Here is a 16,837-nt window from a genome sequence, read left to right on the forward strand (position 1 = left end):
TTATAGGAACGAAAGGTGAGATAAAAGAGAAGGTTCAGTCAAATGGGCCCCAAGGTAAGATTTATGAAGTATACAAACAAAAAGACTGATAAAAGTATATGACAAGAGAAAAAAAAGGTATATATATTTGCATATATATATATATATATATATATGAACCTCGTCAAAAAGAACCCCGAGTATAAGATTTATATACTATCAGGACAAACACAAAAACACAGGAAACACTGGTGGAAGAAAAAGATGGGAGAGTGGTTGTAAATTCTCAGTGTGGGTGAGGAAGGTTGTTTTGATTCTTCCTGGATGTATCTTGAGATCTTTGTTAAAGGACTCAACTTTCCTAAGATCAAGGGGGATTAGGAATTGGTTTACCTATAGGGGTGCATGGATTGGGGAAAGGGGATTACCTTGAAGTTTAACTCTATATGAATATTAGGAAATAAAATTTAAGAAAGGAATAAACTAGACTAAACTAAACTAAAATTAAAAAAAATTTTAAAAATAGAAATGCAAAAGGAAAACACAGGTGTATGTATCAAAAGTTCAGGTTAGAAGGTTATTATGGAATTTGATGTACTGGACATCTCACTGTGACGGTAAATAGGTTAAAAATTATCTATATAATAATAAAAAATTGTGTATATAAAAAGAATGAGCCAGAAAAATGGGAACGAATTAATAATAAAAATTGTCCTATGAAGTAGTGGTGGTTGTTCTCTTGTCATCTTTTTTCTTTTTTCCTTTCCTGGTTGGTTTTCTGGGGGAGGGGTCTGCCACGTGGGTTTTCAGTCAATGATGTTCTCTGAGTTAAGTCCTCCCGCCCCCCTCAAGGGGGTGGGCTCTGAGGAAACTGGTTTTTCAGGCTTTTGTTCTCAGGAGGTTTTTATACTTGTTCACTTTTGTTTTTCTCTCTTGCCTTGACCGTTTTTGATGGTTTTTGTAGGTTTAGAGGAAAGGTACCTCCCTCTCAGAGAGAAGCCTCAGTCTGGCTGCAGAGCCCAAATAAACCCCCCCTTGGCCGCTGGCAGAGCAGGTTCCCAGTCGTGGTCCCTGGGGACTCAGGATTTTTTGCTTGTACCCAAAACCATGGCAGCGGCAGCTGTCTGGGCAGCTCCAGACTGCCAGAGAAGTTCCAAGCAGCAGTCACACACTGAGATTTTCCCGCTGGCCCCGGCTGGGAGTGCCTGGTGTCTTCGGGTCTGAGAGCACCGGGCTGGTGCCTGTGCACACCTCTCTCAGGGGAGAGCATGGGGCACGATGGCACCGCAGGGCACTCGCATGGGGACTGCAAAATGGCTGTGCTTCTGTTGGCTGGCGTGGCTCCCAGCCCCTCACGGGAGCCTGGCTCTCTCAGGCGCGCTGGTGGTTCAGGGACCAAGACCTGGTTTCTCTGCCGCACTCTCTCTGGCTCTGCACCAGGGGTAGCTGTCCTGGGTCTGGGGACTTAAGCCCCTGACCCTAACACCCCGATTCCCACAATTTCCCCCTGGTGATCCTTTGCTATTTTTGAGTGCTTTCTACCAGACTCCTGAGTTAATGCTGGTCCCCAGATGCAGGGCACTCTCGTATTGGGATATTACTTTCCAACGGGTCACCTCTGGTGGCTCCCTCCCCCTTTTGTTTATCTTCCATTATCAGTCGGACTTTCCCACTCCGCTTTACCTGCCCACTGGTGTCTTCTGCTCTGGTAGAGATCCAGACGTGTTTAATTCTGATCTCAGGCTGATTTCATGGGTGATTGGAGTTCTTTGGAAGGTAATCAGCTCACTTTATGGTACAGGTTGAAAGGGCGCCTCCTCCTACTTCCCTGTCATCTTGTCTCTTCTCCAATGTGTTTTTTTTAAATTTTGTTATTATTTGGTTTATAAAATTAGCTGCTCCCAAGTTTGGGGCATAAATATTTGTAATTATTAGATCTTCTAGTTGGATAGACCCTTAATTACGATATAGAGTCCTTGTCCAACTCTTTCTTTTAAAAAAGGACTTTATTTATTTATTTGAGAGAGAGATAGAGAAAAGAAGGTGAGGGGTAGAGGGAGAGGGACAAGCAGACTCCCAGCTGAGCAGAGAGCTAGATGTGGGGTTTGATCCTAGGGCCCCAGGATCATGACTAGAGATAAATGCAGATACCCACCTGACTGAGCCACGCAGGTGCCCCCCTTCAAATCTTATTAAAGTCTTTTTAATTTGTCTGAGAAAAGGATGGCTACCCCAGCTGTCTTTTGATGTCCATTAGCATGATAAATGGTTATCCACCTTCTCACCTTCAATCTGGAGGTGCCTCTGGGTCTCAAGTGATTATCTTATAAGCAGTGTATCAGTGAGTTTATGGGTCTTATTTTTTATCCAATCTAATACACTGTGTCTTTTGATTGGAACATTTAGACCATTTACCTTCCAAGTAATTGTTGGAAAATATGAACTTTCTGCCACTGTATTACCCATAAAGTCTCTGTTTCTGTATATTGTCTCTGTTCCTGTCTGGTCTATATTACCTTTGGTCTCTCTCTTCCTTAAAGGATCCTCTGTAGTATTTCTCTCAGTTCTGGTTTAGTGATCACAAACTCTTTTAGTTTCTGTTTTTTCTTAAAGCTCTTTATCTTTCCTTCTCTTCTGAATGACCTTGCCTGCATATTTTTCTCATGTAGCATCCTGAGTATATCATGCCCATCCTTTCTGGCTGCCAGGTCTCTATGTACGAGTCTGCTGCCAGCCTTATATTTTTACCCTTGTGAATTAAGGACCTCTGTCTTGAGCTGCTTTTAAGATTGTCTCTTTATCTCTAAAATTTGCAAGCTTCACTAATACATATCAGGGTGCTGATTTATTTTTATTGATTTTGAGGGAGGTTCTCTGTGCCTCCTAGATGAATGCCTATTTTTTTCCCCAGGTTACGGAAGTTCTCAGCTATAATTTGTTTCAATAAACCTCCTGCCCCCCTCTCTCTTTGTTCTTTCTCTGGGGACCTCAATTATTCTAATATTTTTTCACTTTATGGTATTGCTGATTTCTCAAACTCTCCCCTCATGATCCAGTAGTCATTTATATCTCTTTCTCTTATCTTTCTTATTCTCCACCATTTTGTCTTCTATATCATTGACTCTCTATTCTGCCTTGTTTATCCTAGCAGTTAGAGCTTCCGTTTAAAAAAATATTTTATTTATTTATTTATGAGAGAGAGCGAGAGAGAGCACATGAGTCTTTGCCCAGGTGCAATTGCAACCCCCTTGCCTGGGGGCCAGGCTCAGTGTAAATGGCTCTGGAACCAATGTGCAAGGTGAAAATGGTGGTGCCCTGATCTCTAGCTCTGGAGCTGAATGTTCGTGTCCACCACTTTTCAGTGGGCCCTCACAGAAAATCAGTCAGTCACTCTTGTCTCCCTGTCTTCTGTCAGAACTCTGTTCCCCCAGCCTGTGATTGAGCATTTTTATCTCAGGCATGTGACCCCTTTTCAAGTCTCTAAACTTTAGGGACTCCTGCGGCATACCCTGCACTCCTCATCCTGGGGGAGAAGGTGGGTTTGCTATGGTTCTGCCTCTTTTTGAGTCCCTGCTTGGAAAGCAGTAACCTGACTGTGCAGTGGTTCCTGGTTTATGGCAACATCAAGCAAACAGTAGGTGCCTGGGCACCCTGTCTGCAACTGGCTTCCCCACTCCAATATTTGGGAACTCCATCATGCTCAGGCACCCCAGTTCTTTTTGTGACCCTGGGGATCCAGAGACCATGTTGTCCCACTTGGGATTCTGTCCCCCTTCATCTGCTGAGTGCGTTTCAAATAAGGATGTTTCCCACTGGACCAGACTTCTAAAAGTTCTGATTTTGTGCTCTGCTGCTTATACCACTTTCCAGTTCCCAGTTTATGGAGGCTCCCTGCCCCATGGTTTCTTTTCTTTTGTTTTCTTTTTGTATTTTTTAATTAATTAATTTATTTATTTATATTAACATATAATATATTATTTGCCCCAGGGGTACAGGTCTGTGAATCATCAGGCTTGCACATTTCACAGCACTCACAATAGTCTTATGGTTTATTTTCTGAGATATCACTTTGGATTCACATCTCTGCACCTCCTACCTTGCAAAAAGTGGTCATTTTTCTATTTGTAGAATTCTTTTCTCAGATCTCTGGTTGATTTTGCAGGTGTCCAGAATAATCCGATAACTGTCTAGCTGAATTCCAGGGACCAAATGAAATTAGGGTCCCCTACTTTCCCACCATCTTAACTCAGATCTTAAAAGTTCCCCTCCTTGAGTACACTCCTCGAAATGGAATTGGTTCTTCATATCTTGGATGAAGGTTCACTAATTACAGACACTTATGGCTCTAATTCCATGCAGTCAAGGCAGGTGAGAGATTTCCAAAGATGACCTATGTTTTTTCAGGAAAACTGTGGACATAAGCAAATATAGAACTGATGTTTGGAGAATTGTGAAGTTATAAGACAAGCTGGAGCAGATTGTGTTGACAAGGGAAGAACAGAGTGCAGCAAAAGTGCTGGGCCAAGATGACTAGATTGTATATTTGTGAAGTAGATGCTTCATAAAATCACTATTCTTGAAAATTCTGAGAGTGGTCAGTGTGGAGGGCTAAAAGCTAAATCCCAGGATAGGAAATGAGGGCATCACAAAAAGTAAACTGTAGACTGTCCACCCATATCAGAGACTGGGGAGGGCATTCAACACCGATCAACAGGGAGAGATATACATAGATAGATAATGACTGATAGATAGATAGATGATAGATGGATAGATAGATGATGGTAGATAGCTAGCTAGCTAGATAGATGATAGATAGAAGACATATAGGTAGGTAGACAGATTGATCACACATTAGACTTTGGATATCCCAATACAGATGATACTTATAGTCTGCAACAGATTGCCCCATTGACATACAACAATAATCCTTCTTCCTACCCCAGCAAACCAAGGAAGGAAGAGGGAGACCTAAGTTAAAAAAAAAAAAAGAAGCAGGAGAAATAGTGAAAGGAAAGATACTTGTCCTCTTCCTCATGGTGGACCCCCCAAACCCTGTCAGGCCTGAGCTAAGCAGAGGTAATCAGATAGGATTTGAATTAGATGGGTGATTTAAATCATGACTTTGATAAGGCTGGATCATAGCCTACTGAAAGCCAGTCTTGACTAGCTAAGTAGGATGAGACTTATACCTGAATCTGACTAGACAGCTCTGCAATCAGTCTGATATCCATCAAGAGGTGGGCAAGAAGATTCCAGGTATGAAGGTAGTCCTAGCTTAAAGTAAAGCTGATTTTTTTTTATACAATCAAGTTCCACCCAATCACCATGTGGGTTAGATAAAGGGTAATATAACAGATTTCACATGGCAGAACAAATATAATCGCAAATTGTACAGACAAGAGTCCAATGGGGTTTACAGAGGCTGAAGTGGTTGTGGATTGAATCTGTGGATGGCAAGAATAATAACAATGAGTTTTAGATGAGACTTTATAGAATGAAGTTTCAATAGGAAATACAAAGCTGGCAAACTAAGTTCCAGTAGAACAACTTGAACAAGAATGTGTGGAGGTGGGAACTCTTCAATTAGGTACTGTAACCAGAGAGATTAGTAGGTAGTGAAGTAGGAAAGGAAACAGGAACAGAAGAGTCTGAAATGGCTATAAGGAGTTTCTTCAAAAGCCAGATTGGTGTCCCTGGAACACCAATTGGCAGAAGGCCTATTTTTTCTGTGTTTTCTAAGATCTTCCATCAATCTCCCTTCTCTTAGCCCTCTGATCCAATCTGTATCTTTGTATCAGTCTCCAACTGAAGCCCCAAGAGCTTTGTATGGCAGGTAAAACATTTTTTCTTTACTATTATGAAAATCAAATGAAAACCAGTCAAATAAAACTAAAGACTCAAAAGATAAATTGGCTATCTGGCTGATTGGTTTCCAATGAAATGTCCATTGTGAAATTGACCTGCTTCCATTATAATAAGGGCAAAAACAGGACAACTGTAAAACTGTAAAACTGTCATCCAATCTGGCTTTTGAAGAAACTCTTCTGATGGTGAGAAAGTGTTGTCCATGATTACACTGGGAAGGTAGGTGTAATATCCATAGACCACAGAGCTATCCACACCAAACTGTGAAAGGCACTGAGTTTAGGGAAACATCTGATAGTTTTGAGAAAAAAACAGGTCTCTGCCACCATTTGACTCTTCTGAATGTGGGTATTCTTCTTTCCTTTACACTGGGTTATAATGTCCATAAGGCTTGTGGGTATTCTTCTTTCCTTTACACTGGGTTATAATGTCCATAAGGCTAGATTGTGTTAAGTCTCCAATTTTCATTCAAATACAATGTGTCACCTAGTGTGCCGTGTATAATAGACCCTCCATAGATATAGGGTGACTTCATGGGACAGGTAAAGAACAGGTGTGGATTGCATGGTACAGAGGCAGACTACTGGGACAGCCACAGATGGAGACCTTCTGAGGGTCCTTAGAGTCACTGGGGATGTAGGAATGTGTCTGCAGTCGGAAGTAGAGTACCTAAAGAAGATTTCCTCTCCTGACCAGGTTTACTCAGACTATGTCAACTGGCCCTTCTCTGGTCATGTCCCCAAGCTCCCTGTTTGGGTTTCTTTAATTGTAAGCTTGGGAACTACTATTCCAGAGCTGGAGTTTGTGGGCTCCTCTGGGATCCATCAGCTTCACTCTCCTTGCTCAGGTTCAGTGTTAAGTACTTGCATGGGCAGTTGGAGACAGCTGCAATCTGCGCTACAGGCAGCTTGTAGAATGTGGGTGGGTATCTGTGGGTGGGCTGGGATGCAAGGTGGTGGTTCTGGGTCCACCACCAGCTCCTTGACCAAGTCTCCTTTCTTTCTTTCCACTTTTGCTGAGAAAAGGCTTTTGTCTTTTTGGGTCTTACCCTCTGAGTGAGAGAGCCACAGGAGTGCGAGGGTGACAAGGGCTTTGATAGCCTGATTGAGAGGTGAGTGAGGGGCTGAGGTAGGATGAAGCTGGAAGGTTCCTCCTTTTCTCCTCTGATCCAGTAAGTATAAGCTCAAGGAAGGAAAATGAAATTATTTTGGTGTTAGATACTCCTCCACAGGATATCTGCTGAATTTCTTTCTTCAAAGGATTCCACTCAAAGGTGAGTGAGGGTCTTTTCCCTATCACCCCCTTACCTCTTCCTTGCAGTTTCTATTGCTGATTGCAGGTTATTTCTCCACTTCTGTTTGTTTATTAGCATTTCATTTTTCTCTTATTATCTGCCTCTTTCAGATTTTGTGGGGGGTGGGGATGGAGGGCTTGAGCCTATTCTTTCTAGTGTTATGTCTATCACTGATCTTTCTTCTAGTCCTCTTCCTTTGATCTATTTATCCATCTGTCTAGATTGTGGGTCTCAGTGATGGTCTCCTGGATTAAAGAGTGATCTAAAGCAGAAAGGCAAAGCATGAGTGACAAGAAATGCAGGTGAAGGAGAGGAAGAAGAGCCTATATAAGACATAGAGTTAAATTAACCTGTCCCCAAAATTATACTGTAGAGACAAAGTGGCTCCTTTTATGGTATCATTTTGAGGGACAAAATGAAGGCATTAACTAAACACCCATGAAATAAATGAAGTTAGAGAGCAGGAACTGAACATGTGAGATGCTAAAATGGTGAGGTGTTTCCATATTATAGTTAATTATTCAACAAAATTTACTGAGAATATAATATATGCCAGTACTTTTCTAGGATCTGGGGATCCCCCCCATGAGCAAACATGGCATCAAGAATATATGTTCTAGCTGGGAAAACAGAAAATAAATCCATGCTAATTAAATGTGGAATGCCTAATGGTGTTGAGTGTTCTGAGAAGTACAAGGGCAGGGAAGAAATGGGGAAGGAAGAAAGACTTCAATGCCAAAGAGGTGTTGAGCAAGGCCTGGTAGAGTAGGTGAGGGAACAATGTTGAGCATATCTGGGAAGGGCCTTACATGAAGAAGTTAGAGCATGTACCGATTCCTCCTGAAATGCAGGGAGGCCAGTGACACCAGAGTAGAGTAAATTCCAGAGAAAGCAAAAGAAAAAGAGGTCTGAATAATGATGGTGTGCTAGCTAGTTGAGTCTTCCTTTATTCCTGAAGCATTTGGTCTTTTATTTTATAGAAACAACTTCACTCTAGTGCTATGTACAAATAGACTAAAGTGGGAGCAAGGACAGAAGGGGGAGGAATCCAGCTGAGAGCCTTTGTCATCATCCAGTGTGATGATGGTGTAGCCAGCTGGGACTTGCAGGAGTGAATACATTCTTCAGGAAGAGTCAGCAGGGATCTGAAGTTGGGATATGTGTGAGGAGAGAGGAGTCAAAGATGTACCATGTGTTATTGTCCTGAGCAACTGACAGACTTGCCATTAATTGAACTGAGAAGACAGAAGAAAAACAGCTGTTTCCACAGGGGAGACCAAGGGTTCTGTCTGGCCAGTTTAGATAGGAAAAGCCCACTAGACATCCAAGTGGAGGTGTTGAGTATAAGTAGATTTAAGAATCAGAGTTCAGAAGAGCTGTCCAGGAAGGGAGAGAAATGTCATTTTTTTCACCTGTGTAGTATTGTATTATAGAGTTGGGAGGAAGGAAAGGTATGAAGTGCAACTCTTTGAAGGTGCATGTGGCTGAGTGCCTCTGCACACAGTTGGTAAAACTGATTATCCTCAGTAAAGGAGGAAGAAGTTTTTTTTTAATTAATTTATTTATTTTCAGAAAAAAACAGTATTCATTATTTTTTCACCACACCCAGTGCTCCATACAATCCGTGCCCTCTATAATACCCACCACCTGGTACCACAACTTCCCATCCCCATGCCACTTCAAACCCCTCAGATTGTTTTTCAGAGTCCATATCTCTCATGATTCACCTCCCCTTCCAATTTACACCAACTCCCTTCTCCTCTCTAACACCCCTTGTCCTCCATGATATTTGTTATGCTCCACAAATAAGTGAAACCATATGATAATTGACTCTCTCTGCTTGACTTATTTCACTCAGCATAATCTCTTCCAGTCCCGTCCATGTTGCTACAAAAGTTGGGTATTCATCCTTTCTGATGGAGGCACAATACTCCATAGTGTATATGGACCACATCTTCCTTATCCAGTCGTCTGTTGAAGGGCATCTTGGTTCTTTCCATAGTTTGGCAACCATGGCCATTGCTGCTATAAACATTGGGGTACAGATGGCCCTTCTTTTTACGACATCTGTATCTTTGGGGTAAATACCCAGGAATGCAATTGCAGGGTCATAGGGAAGTTCTATTTTTAATTTCTTGAGGAATCTCCAAACTGTTCTCCAAAGAGGCTGCACCAACTTGCATTCCCACCAACAGTGTAAGAGGGTTCCCCTTTCTCCACATCCTCTCCAACATATGTTGTTTCCTGTTTTGTTAATTTTGGCCATTCTAACTGGTGTAAGGTGATATCTCAATGTGGTTTTAATTGAGGAAGAAGTTTTGATGAGGTCTGGGGGACCTGGTTTATTCAGTTGATTGGCTCAGTTTGGGGCTGGTATATCCAAGATAATATTTGAAGGCTATTGGAATAGTTATTTACTCTTGTAGAACAACCCTCCCCAACATCATACCTGGGTGTTGGTGGTGGCAAGGATACCTGGGCACATCTTCATTGGTACAAATCAGGATATACTTCCTGCTGTAGGGGCACGACCCACACAGCCTACATTCTTAGTGCTGAATCTATGTAGGACCATTCTAGTTTAGAAAATTACCCTAAGTCTTTACACAGAGAACATGTCCTGTGGGGTTACCTGATTTCCTCTTTGTAAGGAGATAAGGTAGACATGAATACACCCCACACAAACATCTGCTAGATGCTTCTATCATGCATTTGTGGAAAAACTCTAATCTTTTAAAAATACCTGAGATATTTCTTACTAAATCACTCACTTATCCTCAGAAGAAGGAATAGGGCAGTGAAGTAGTACATTCAGGTCAAGAACAGGGCTGTGGGAAACAAACTGAAGGTTGCAGAAAGGAAGGTGGGTGGGGGGATGGGGTAACTTTGTGATGGTCATTAAGGAGGTCATGTGATGTGAAGAGCACCGGGTGTTACAGGCAACTAATGAGTTATTGAACATTATATCAAAAACTAATGATGTAATGTATGTTGACTAATTGAATTGAAATAATAATAATAAAAAAGAATGAGGGCTCCTGCAATTAAAAGAGGAGTCTTTCTGCCTTCAGAAAATGAAAGTTTCAGTTATATTTCACTTTATCATGTACTATTTTATTCAGTCAACACATATGTTTTGAGATTATACTATGACCTGGGAAACCATTCTAGGATCTGCCAATGTCATTGTGAATAATAAATGGTGCTTATGTTCCAGTGGGATGAGACAAATCATAAAAGTAGAGAAATGTGATGAGCACAGGGTGTTATATGTAACTATGAATAGTTGAACGCAACTTCAAAGACTAATGATGTATTATATGTTGGCTAATTGAACACAATAAAAAAATAGAAAGCAATGTAGAGGAAAAAAATAGAGAAATGTAAGCAATGTATGGTAAGTTGTGTAAGTGCTATGGGGAAAAAAAACAAGAGCAGGGAGGGCTTGAGGGTGCAAGACATTTTTGGTCTTAATATGACCTTACAGAAGGCATCTCTATAGGGTAGGCATTTGAGTAAAGATCTGAAGCAGGTAAGAGATAGAAGTCTGGAGAAAGAACATTCCAAAGAGAAGAAAATGCAAAATCCCAAAGGTGGGAGTGTGTCTAGTTTGTCTAAGGAAATTCAAGAATACACAGTGAGTGAAAGGGGCATGATAGGAGATAAGGTCAGAGGTACTGTGTGTGTGTGTGTGTGTGTGTGTGTGTGTGTGTGTATGATATATACATAGGGCCTTGCCACTGCCAGGATTTCAATTTTATTTTGAGTAATTTTTGTAGACACGGATATACTATCAGCAAAAGAGTTACATAATGTGACATATTTTAACAGAATCATTTAAACTGCTATGAGAATAGACTCTCAAGGACAGAAGCCAGGAAACTGGAGAGGAGCTTATAATAATCCATCTGAGAGAGGATAGTGGCTTGGAGCAGTTACAATGGGGGGTGATAAGAATCAGTTGGATTCTGAGTATTCTGAATGTAGAGCCAAGAGGCTTTTCTGATGGTTTATATCTAGGGACCTCTAAGTCATAAAAAATAAAATTATTATAAGATGTTAGGACTGAGCAAAATAAAGAATATCGTAAATCTCCATTAACTTCCCTATTGTTAACATATATAAATTACCTCTTGGACATGAAATGGTTCGTTCAAGGCCTATTGGAGATAGTTTACTTAGTTTGTGTAATCCTAGATAAAAAGAATCATAACATACAGGGAAAACCAGTATTTTCCTGCTAAAAGAGGATTGTCCAATTGTCTAGTGACACATAAAATAATTCATTTCCTAGTATCTTTGATATGGATACATACAAATATAGATATGTGCCCAATTTCACAAGCTAGCAAAGATCCTATACTCCACATCATGGGAATAAGAAAGATCACCCTATTTATGTCTCAGAGCACATGTTATTGGGCTTTGATGTGTTACAAAAGATACAACTGACTGAAGAAGTCAAAGATAAATAAAGACATGTCACTCAATCTCAGAATTTCTCTGTTCCTGTTCTCAGGTGATTGTGAACAACTGAGCCACGGGGATATGGTTGAACCAATCATCTATAGATGGCTTCATCCTCTTGGGCATCTTTTCTCATAGCCAGACTGATCTTGTCCTCTTCTCTGTGGTTATGGTGGTCTTCACAGTGGCCATCTGTGGAAATGTTCTCCTCCTCTTCCTCATCTATATAGATCCTCGGCTTCACAAACCCATGTACTTCTTCCTCAGTCAGCTCTCCCTCATGGACCTCATGTTGGTCTGTAATATCACACCAAAGATGGCAGTCAACTTTCTCTCTGGCAGGAAGTCCATCTCCTTTGTGGGTTGTGGCATACAAATTGGCTTTTTTGTCTCTCTTGTGGGATCTGAGGGACTCTTGCTGGGACTCATGTCTTATGACCACTATGTGGCCATTAGCCACCCACTCCACTATCCTGTCCTCATGAGTTAGAGGGTCTGCCTCCAGATTGCTGGGAGTTCCTGGGCCTTTGGGATACTAGATGGAATTATCCAGATGGTGGCAGCCATGAGCCTACCTTACTGTGGCTCAAGAAGTGTGGATCATTTCTTCTGTGAGGTTCCAGCTTTATTGAAACTGGCCTGTACAGACACATCTCTTTTTGACACCCTGCTCTTTGCTTGCTGTGTTTTTATGCTCCTCCTTCCTTTCTCCATCATTGTGGCCTCCTATGCTCACATCCTGAGGGCTGTGCTCCACATGCGCTCTGCTCAGGCTCGTAAAAAGGCCCTGGCCACCTGTTCCTCCCATCTGACAGCTGTCTCCCTCTTCTATGGGGCAGCCATGTTTATCTACCTGAGGCCTCAGCGCTACCGGGCTCCTAGCCATGACAAGGTGGTCTCTATCTTCTACACGGTCCTTACTCCTATGCTCAACCCCCTCATTTATAGCTTGAGAAACTGGGAGGTGATAGGGGCCGTGAGGAAGGGGTTAGACCATTGCAGGATGAGCAGCCAGCGTTGAAGGAACAGCATCTGATGCTTGGTGTTGCCACCTCTTGCTTGCATGATATTGGTAAGTCACTCATCTTTTGTGAGCATCTGTTTCCTCATCAATAAAAAGAAACTCATGACACCTGCCCTGCCTCACAGGGATCAGTACATGTAAATCTAAAGCCTCATGTAGAAGTAATGCACTGATGTTGTTGTCATTATTTATAATTTTTAGAATTTTGAATTAAATCTACCTATTTCTTAATTCTTCTTGGCTATAACTGTCTTTTATTGAGTGTTTTAATTGCTGGGCACTGTTCTTTTCTCTTCACATACCTTCAATATTATTTAGTTGATGATTCAGCCTAACAAATATGGATAATTTAAGTGGAAATTTCCTACATGAAAGAAATTTAGTCTCTATAATTCTTCATGGTTGGTTCCTGGACTGCTCCCATGCTGCATTAGAGGATTTATAAAGCTTCCTTTAAGAAATGTAAATATATCCCTATAGTTTAGAAATTACTTGCATATGTTCTATTATGAAACAAAATAGATGAACATAGGAGAAGGGAGGGAAAATAAAATAAAATAAAAACAGAGAGGGAGGCAAACCATAAGAGACTCTTAACTATAGGAAACAAACTGAGAGTGACTGGAGGGGAGAGGGTGAGGGGATGGAGTAACTGGGTGATGGGCATTAAAGAGGACATTAATGAGCACTGGATTTTATATGCAAGTGATTAATCATTAAATTCTACCCCTGAAACTAATAATACACTATGTGTTAACTAGATTGAATTTAAGTAAAAATTGAAAAAATTGAAAATGAAAAGAAGAAAAATTTGTATATTTCCAGCATGTGACTCTGTGCATTATAAATAACAATTGCTCAATAAAATCTTATCAGATGAATGCAAGAAGAAGTTATCAAATGAGATAATATTTTTTTAACAAAAAAAGAAAGCTTTTTTTAAAGCACTATTTACATGCCAAGTTTGCTGTGATAGCTGTGATTATTTCTGTACTTCATGTTTTGCAACAGTAAAACTGTATCTCTTTAAAAGGACAAAGATTAGAATAGAAATACAGAATTGTTTAAAACATGTATCAGTCAGGAGGAGTCAAGATGGCGGAGAAGTAGCAGGCTGAGACTACATCAGCTAGCAGGAGATCAGCTAGATAGCTTATCTAAAGATTGCAAACACCTGAAAATCCATCAGCAGATTGAAGAGAAGAAGAACAGCAATTCTGGAAACAGAAAAACAACCACTTTCTGAAAGGTAGGACTGGCAGAGAAGTGAATCCAAAGCGACGGAAAGATAGACCGGGGGGAGGGGCCGGCTCCCGGCAAGCGGCGGAGCAACGGAGCACAAAATCAGGACTTTTAAAAGTCTGTTCCGCTGAGGGACATCGCTCCAGAGGCTAAACCGGGGCAGAGCCCACACGGGGTCAGCATGGCCTCAAGTCCCGCAGGGTCACAGAAGGATTGGGGGTGTCTGAGTGTCACAGAACTTGCGGGTATTGGAACGGGAAAGCCGGCTACAGAGACAGAGCCGACAGTAAGATCACAGCTCGGTGTTACCTTGAACCGGTCGCAGGCTCGGTGAGCTTGGAGCGCGGCCGGAGGTCAGGCAGACGGGAGTTACTGGGTGCTGTCTCTGAGGGCGCACTGAGGAGTGGGGCCCCGGGCTCTTGGCTCCTCCGGCCGGAGACCAGGAGGCCGCCATTTGTATTCCCGTGCTCCGGAACTCTACAGAAAGTGCTCAGGGAACAAAAGCTCCTGAAAGCAAACCCACAAACCCGAGCGGATTACTCAGCCGGGCCCCTGGTAAGGGTGGTGCAATTCCACCTGGGGCAAAGACACTTGAAAATCACTACACCAGGCCCCTCCCCCAGAAGATCAACAAGAAATCCGGCCAAGACCAAGTTTACCTACCAAGGAGTGCGGTTTCAATACTAATGAGAGCAGCAGAATTCCAGAGGAGGAGAAAGCAAAGCACGGAATTCATGGCTTTCTCCCTGTGATTTTCTTTTTTTTCCCCTGTGATTTATTTTAGTCTTGCAGTTAATTTAATTTTTTTCTTTTTCATTTTTTTCTCTTCTTCTTCTAATTTTTTTTAAACTTTTACCCTTTTCTTTTTTAACGTTTCTTAACTAGTTTATCTAATATATATATATTTTTTCCTTTTTATATTTTTCATTATTCATTTTATTTCTTTAAATTCTTTTATTTTATTTATTTTCTTTTTTATTTCTTTCTTTTTGAACCTCTTTTTATCCCCTTTCTCGCCCCTCATGATTTGGGATCTCTTCTGATTTGGTTAAAGCATATTGTCCTGGGGTTGTTGCCACCCTTTTAGTTTTTTACTTGCTCCTTCATATACTCTTATCTGGATAAAATGACAAGGCGTAAAAATTCACCACAAAAAAAAAGAACAAGAGGCAGTACCGAAGGCTAGGGACCTAATCAATACAGACATTGGTAATATGTCAGATCTAGAGTTCAGAATGACAATTCTCAAGGTTCTAGCCGGGCTCGAAAAAGGCATGGAAGATATTAGAGAAACCCTCTCGGGAGATATAAAAGCGCTTTCTGGAGAAATAAAAGAACTAAAATCTAACCAAGTTTAAATCAAAAAAGCTATTAATGAGGTGCAATAAAAAATGGAGGCTCTCACTGCTAGGATAAATGAGGCAGAAGAAAGAATTAGTGATATAGAAGACCAAATGACAGAGAATAAAGAAGCTGAGCAAAAGAGGGACAAACAGCTACTGGACCACGAGGGGGGGATTCGAGAGATAAGTGACACCATAAGACGAAACAACATTAGAATAATTGGGATTCCAGAAGAAGAAGAAAGAGAGAGGGGAGCAGAAGGTATACTGGAGAGAATTATTGGGGAGAAATTCCCTAATATGGCAAAGGGCATCAAAATTTAGGAGGTTCAGAGAACGCCCCTCAAAATCAATAAGAATAGGCCCACACCCCGTCACCTAATAGGAAAATTTACAAGTCTCAGTGACAAAGAGAAAATCCTGAAAGCATCCCGGGAAAAGAAGTCTGTAACATACAATGGTAAAAATATTAGATTGGCAGCTGAATTATCCACAGAGACCTGGCAGGCCAGGAAGAGCTGGCATGATATTTTCAGAGCACTAAAAGAGAAAAACTTGCAGCCAAGAATACTATATACAGCTAGGCTATCATTGAAAATAGAAGGAGAGATTAAAAGCTTCCAGGACAAACAAAAACTGAAAGAATTTGCAAACACCAAACCAGCTCTACAGGAAATCTTGAAAGGGGTCCTCTAAGCAAAGAGAGAGCCTACAAGTGGTAGATCAGAAAGGAACAGACACCATATACAGTAACAGTCACCTTACAGGCAATACAATGGCACTAAATTCATATCTCTCAATAGTTACCCTGAATGTTAATGGGATAAATGCCCAAATACATGGAGACTAAACAGCATCCTTCTAAAGAATGAATGGGTCAACAGGGAAATTAAAGAAGAATTGAAAAATATCATGGAAACAAATGATAACGAAAATACAAGGGTTCAAAATCTGTGGGACACAACAAAGGCAGTCCTGAAGGAAAATATATAGCGGTACAAGCTTTCCTCAAGAAGCAAGAAAGGTCTCAGGTACAAAACCTAACCCTACACCTAAAGGAGCTGGAGAAAGAACAAGAAAGAAACCCTAAGCCCAGCAGGAGAAGAGAAATCATAAAGATCAGAGCAGAAATCAATGAAATAGAAACCAAAAAGACAATAGAACAAATCAATGAAACTAGGAGCTGGTTCTTTGAAAGAATTAATAAAATTGATAAACCCCTGGCCAGACTTATCAAAAAGAAAGGAGAAAGGACTCAAATAAATAAAATCATGAATGAAAGAGGAGAGATCACAACTAACACCAAAGAAATACAAACTATTATAAGAACATACTGGGTGCCTGGGTGGCTCAGTGGGTTAAGCTGCTGCCTTCGGCTCAGGTCATGATCTCAGGGTTCTGGGATCGAGGCCTGCATCGGGCTCTCTGCTCAGCAGGGAGCCTGCTTCCCTCTCTCTCTCTGCGTGCCTCTCTGTCTACTTGTGATCTCTCTCTGTCAAATAAATAAATAAAATCTTTTTAAAAAAGTACATACTATGAGCAACTCTACGCCAACAAATTTGACAATCTGGAAGAAATGGATGCATTCCTGGAAACATATAAACTACCACAACTGAACCAGGA

The 16,837-nt window shown here is 41.2% G+C and overlaps 1 protein-coding gene across 1 annotated transcript; it reads left to right on the forward strand.

Moving 5' to 3' along the window:
* The first annotated feature begins 11,687 nt into the window (after positions 1-11,687).
* On the forward strand, positions 11,688-12,626 carry LOC101674427 (olfactory receptor 56-like). Its single transcript, XM_013049799.2, is given in 1 exon segment — positions 11,688-12,626. A coding segment is annotated over 1 exon segment (852 nt). The 5' UTR covers positions 11,688-11,774.
* The last annotated feature ends 4,211 nt before the right edge of the window (positions 12,627-16,837 follow it).

Source organism: Mustela putorius, unplaced genomic scaffold (genome assembly GCF_011764305.1).
Source record: "Mustela putorius furo isolate JIRA1106 unplaced genomic scaffold, ASM1176430v1.1 tig00003923_pilon_pilon_pilon, whole genome shotgun sequence".
NCBI lineage: Eukaryota > Metazoa > Chordata > Mammalia > Carnivora > Mustelidae > Mustela > Mustela putorius.